Consider the following 4,305-nt stretch of genomic DNA (forward strand, 5'->3'; position numbering starts at 1 on the left):
GGGAAGGGGACTTTTGGACAGGCTTTGTTCAAACTAGTGTAGTCTACACACATCCTCCATTTCCCATTTTTCTTCCTAACTTGCATGGGGTTAGCCAACCACTCTGGGTGGGACACTTCCTTGATGAACCCGGCCGCCAAGAGTTTCTGCACCTCCTCACCGATGGCCCTATGCTTTTCCTCATCGAAGCGGCGCAGGCGTTGCTTCACTGGTCTAGAGCTGGCCCGGATGTCCAAGGCGTGCTCGGCGACCTCCCTCGGTATGCCCGGCATGTCTGAGGGACTCCATGCGAATATGTCAGCGTTCGCACAGAGGAAGTCGACGAGCACGGCTTCCTATTTGATGTCGAGGGTGGCGCTGATCCTCAACGCCCAGTCATCGGGGCAGGCGGGGTCAACCGGGATGAGCTTGATGGCCTCCATGGGCTTGAACGCCCCTACGCGACGCTTGGAGTCAGGCGCCTCACCACTGAGTTTGTCGAGGTTGGCGATGAGGGTCTCAGCCTCGGCGAAAGCCTTGTCGTACTTGATGCACTCGATGTTGCAGTCATATGCATGTTCATATGTGGACTCAATCATGATGATACCACTGGGGCCTGGCATCTTGAGCTTGAGGTAGGTATAGTTGGGGACTGCCATGAACTTAGCGTAGCATGGCCGCCCCAGGATGGCGTGGTAGGTTCCCCCAAACCCGACCACCTCGAAGGTAAGGACTTCCTTGCGGTAGTTGGAGGGGGTGCCCAAGCAAACGGGAAGGTCGATGCGCCCGAGGGGTCGCATGTGTTTCCCTGGCATGATGCCGTGGAAAGGTGTGGTGTCGCCTCGGAGCCTTGATCGGTCGATCTCCAAGAGCTCTAGGGTGTTGGCGTATTGGCGTATAGGATATTGAGGTCACTGCCTCCGTCCATCAACACCTTGGAGAGTTGAGTGTTGCCGATGATCGAGTCGACAACAAGTGAGTACTGCTCGGGATTCAGAACATGGTCGGGGTGGTCGTCTCAATCAAAGGTGATCACCTCCCGAGACCAGTCGAGGTACCTGGGAGTGGCCACCTTGACCGAGAAGACCTCTTGGCGTTCCCTCTTTCACTGCCGTGCCATAAGGCACACCGAGGGTCTGCCAAAGATCATGAAGGCATTGTGTACCTTGGGGAACCCGTCGTCCTTGTCATCATCCTGGTCACCGGTGCCCTTCTACTTAGCATCGTTGTCGGGGAGCCTGAGCCTGGCGTAGTAATGCCGTAGCATGGAGCAATCCTCGAGGGCGTGCTTGACCAGGCCTTGGTGGTAAGGGCAGGGTTTCTTAAGCATGTCATTGAAAGGTTTGGGGCCCCTGGGGCCTTGGGGATTCTTGCGTTCTACGGCCGCGACCATATCGGCCTCGAGGATGGCCCACTTCCCCTGGTGATCCTTCTTCTTTCTTTTGGGGAGGCGGGGAACCGAGGCCTCGGGGGCCTCATCCCTCCGCTTCCCCTTGGCGTCATCCGTGGGGAAGATGGCCCCTATAGCCTCCTCGCCTGAGGTGAAGTTGGTGGTGATGTCGAGGAGTGCGATGGCCGAGCGCGACACGTTTCGGCCTAATTCTCGGACCAAGTCTCGGTAGGTGGTGCCAGAGAGAAAAGCCTAGACAATCTTTGAGTCGTCGACGCTGGGCAACTTGGTGCACTATTTAGAGAAAGCGTTGGATGAAGTCTCGGAGAGACTCGTCTGGTTTCTGGCGACAACTCTTAAGGTCCTAGGAGTTTCTAGGGTGCACGTATGCGCCCTAGAAATTCCCAACAAAGATCCAAACCAAGTCGCGCCAGTCGTGGATCTGAGAGGGAGGAAGGTGCTCGAGCTAGGCTCGCGCTGAGTCTGATAAGAGCAAGGGAAGGTTGCGGATGATGGGCCGGTCATCGTCAGTGCCGCCTAGCTGACAAGCCAGGCGGTAATCGGCAAGCCAGAGCTCGGGGTTGGTCTCACCGCTATACTTGGTGAGGTTGGCTGGCTGGCGAAACTGGGCTGGAAACTGAGCATTGCGGATGGCTCTACTGAAGACTCAAGGGCCAGGTGGTTTAGGAGAAGGACTGTGGTCTTCCTCACTATCATATCGGCCGCCTCGATGCGGATGGTAGCCTCGAGCGGGCCCCTCCCTGTCGTGGCGCCATCGCCGGCCAATCACCTCGTGGTCACCCTGGGCCTCGTGTCGGTTGTCGAGGTGGTCGTGGACCAAGGGGACCCTATTGATGGTTGGTGCCCGAGCAGGCTTAGGATGAACCGAGGCCTCCCTATCCTACCGATGTGGTGTTGAGGGGAGGTCCGAGATGGCACTGCACCGCCTGGATGCAGAACTCTCGGCCTGCTGCACTGCGGCGGTCTCGAGGAGATCCCAGAGCTCGCCGTGAACCCATCGTCCTTCCATGGTGGAGGGCTCGAGCATCGTGCGCACTAGCATTGCCACAGCCATGACATTCTGGCTAGCGCGATTGAAGATTGGGGGACGATCGTCCCCTTCGTCATCGTTGATGCGATGATGCACGTCGCGAGCCCGTCACCAAGCTCCTCCGCCATCACTGCAGCCTTGTTGCTCCTGCTCGAGAGTGCTTTGGAGCTATTGCAGAAGGAGTCGATCTTGCTCGACCTTGGCCTGAAGCTCGCGGAGTTGTTCCAGGTCTGGGTGCCAGAATTGTCCGAGGGCAAGGTTCTCGTTCCGTGCTATGGGTGGGACAATGCGTGAAGGCGTAGCATCGCCCATTCCCTGATGAAGCGAAGTGCGGTTGTCTACCCCCTCGTCCTCATCGCCCATGCTTGGCATCCCAAGTCCGATGTGGAAGCACTCACGAGTAGGATCATAAGTACCTTCATCGTCAGAATCAGAGTAGCCAAAGCAATAGTCACTTGCGGCCAAGAAGCGACGCATGGTTTCATGGTCGTGGAGGTCAGAGAAATCCGCTCCAGCCCACGCCTCGTCCTCCTTCGAGGAGTCGGCGTGGGTGTGGGTTGACGTGGCGGTGTCGAAGTTGAGAGCAAAGCGCTAGTGGCACTCCGAGAGATCTGCGTGAGCGAAAGCGTAGGCGTATGCATAAGAGGCGGCGGCGTTTCTCAACTCAAAGGGGTATGGAGAAGGCGTCATCGCTAGGCTCTGCTCCACCGGAGTTGGCTCCTCAGAGAGCGGCGGAGCGGAGCTTGATGTCGGGGTGTCACCGGGTGCCACCGGCATCTTTCCCTTATCTAGGCTCAGGCTAGACAGGTCCCCAATCAGGGGCCTTGCACCAACAGCTAGTCGTGGGATACCATCGGAGAGCGGCGAATCACCCTAGGTTTGCGTGGCATTGGGGTAACCTTGCTCGCATCATACCTGGCGAGCGCGGCGAGAACAGCCGCCCAGGCACCGCCTGCTCCTAGGCCGCCGATGCATGACATCGTTGTCGGTAGGCGGGGCTCGGGGTGTGAGAAGTACCATGTCATACTCGTGCCCTAGAGACATGAACTCCAGGCTCCCAAACCAGACCACTGTGCCAAGACGCAGTGGTCGTACGGGGTCTGCCATCTAGAACTTGTTGGGATGACGAAATTGACACGTAGAAGCCCCTACCTGGCGTGCCAACTATCGGTGTTTTGGACCAGGGGGGTCCTTAACCAACTAGTGAATTTGTTCTACGTGTTCCCGATTCTGGATGGTGATGCAAAGAGACACAAGGTTTATACTGGTTCGGGCAATTCGAGCCCTACGTCCAGTCTGAGAGATTGATCTTGTATTCCTTACACCGAAGTGCTTGTAGTAGGGGGTTACAAGCTAGGTAAGAGAGGGAGCTAGTCCCAGGTCTCAGTGAGGAGTGATGTGGGCCGCTTGAGACGTTGCTCTCAAGTGGCAGGGAAGTGTGCATGTTACAGGGTGTTGTTCTTTGTGAGAACCTATCTCCCCCCCCAAAATGGCCCAAGTCCTCTCCTTTTATAGTCTAAAGGGAGGACAAGGACAGTACATGTGCTAACTATATGGTGTCGTGTGAATAGAGGCGGCATGTCCAAGCCCTGTAGCCTGTTCCTATGGCGGTGTGGTTGTCGGAGTGGTCCGTCCTTGGAGCGCTGGGGCGATGTGCTGGTCACATCTGATCCTATGCGTCATGGGAGCTTCTGGGCTGCCTTAGAGCGGGTGCAGTGGTTAGCATGTGGGTCGCCGTGGATTGACTGTGCACGAGGCCAAGGCTCGGTCGGTGCCGAGGCCAAATCGCGATGGGGGGTCTCAGCAGACGTGAATCCCAAGATAGTCGAGACCCTGGTGCAAAGTGCCGAGGCCTAAAGGGAGCGGTTGATCTGGTGTGCCGGTT

At 57.3% G+C, this 4,305-nt stretch overlaps 1 protein-coding gene across 1 annotated transcript; it reads right to left on the reverse strand.

Annotated features, from left to right (window-relative positions):
- Positions 1 to 335: 335 nt before the first annotated feature.
- On the reverse strand, positions 336 to 638 carry LOC136460456 (uncharacterized). The gene has a single exon (XM_066460143.1). It carries the CDS (start codon positions 636 to 638, stop codon positions 336 to 338), a length of 303 nt encoding a protein of 100 aa, XP_066316240.1.
- Positions 639 to 4,305: the final 3,667 nt, after the last annotated feature.

Source organism: Miscanthus floridulus, chromosome 6 (genome assembly GCF_019320115.1).
Source record: "Miscanthus floridulus cultivar M001 chromosome 6, ASM1932011v1, whole genome shotgun sequence".
In the NCBI taxonomy this organism is placed as follows: Eukaryota; Viridiplantae; Streptophyta; class Magnoliopsida; order Poales; family Poaceae; genus Miscanthus; species Miscanthus floridulus.

Excerpts from the sequence above, each read along its gene's own strand:
- LOC136460456 (XM_066460143.1), bottom strand. The coding sequence starts at position 638 with ATGGCAGTCCCCAACTATACCTACCTCAAGCTCAAGATGCCAGGCCCC.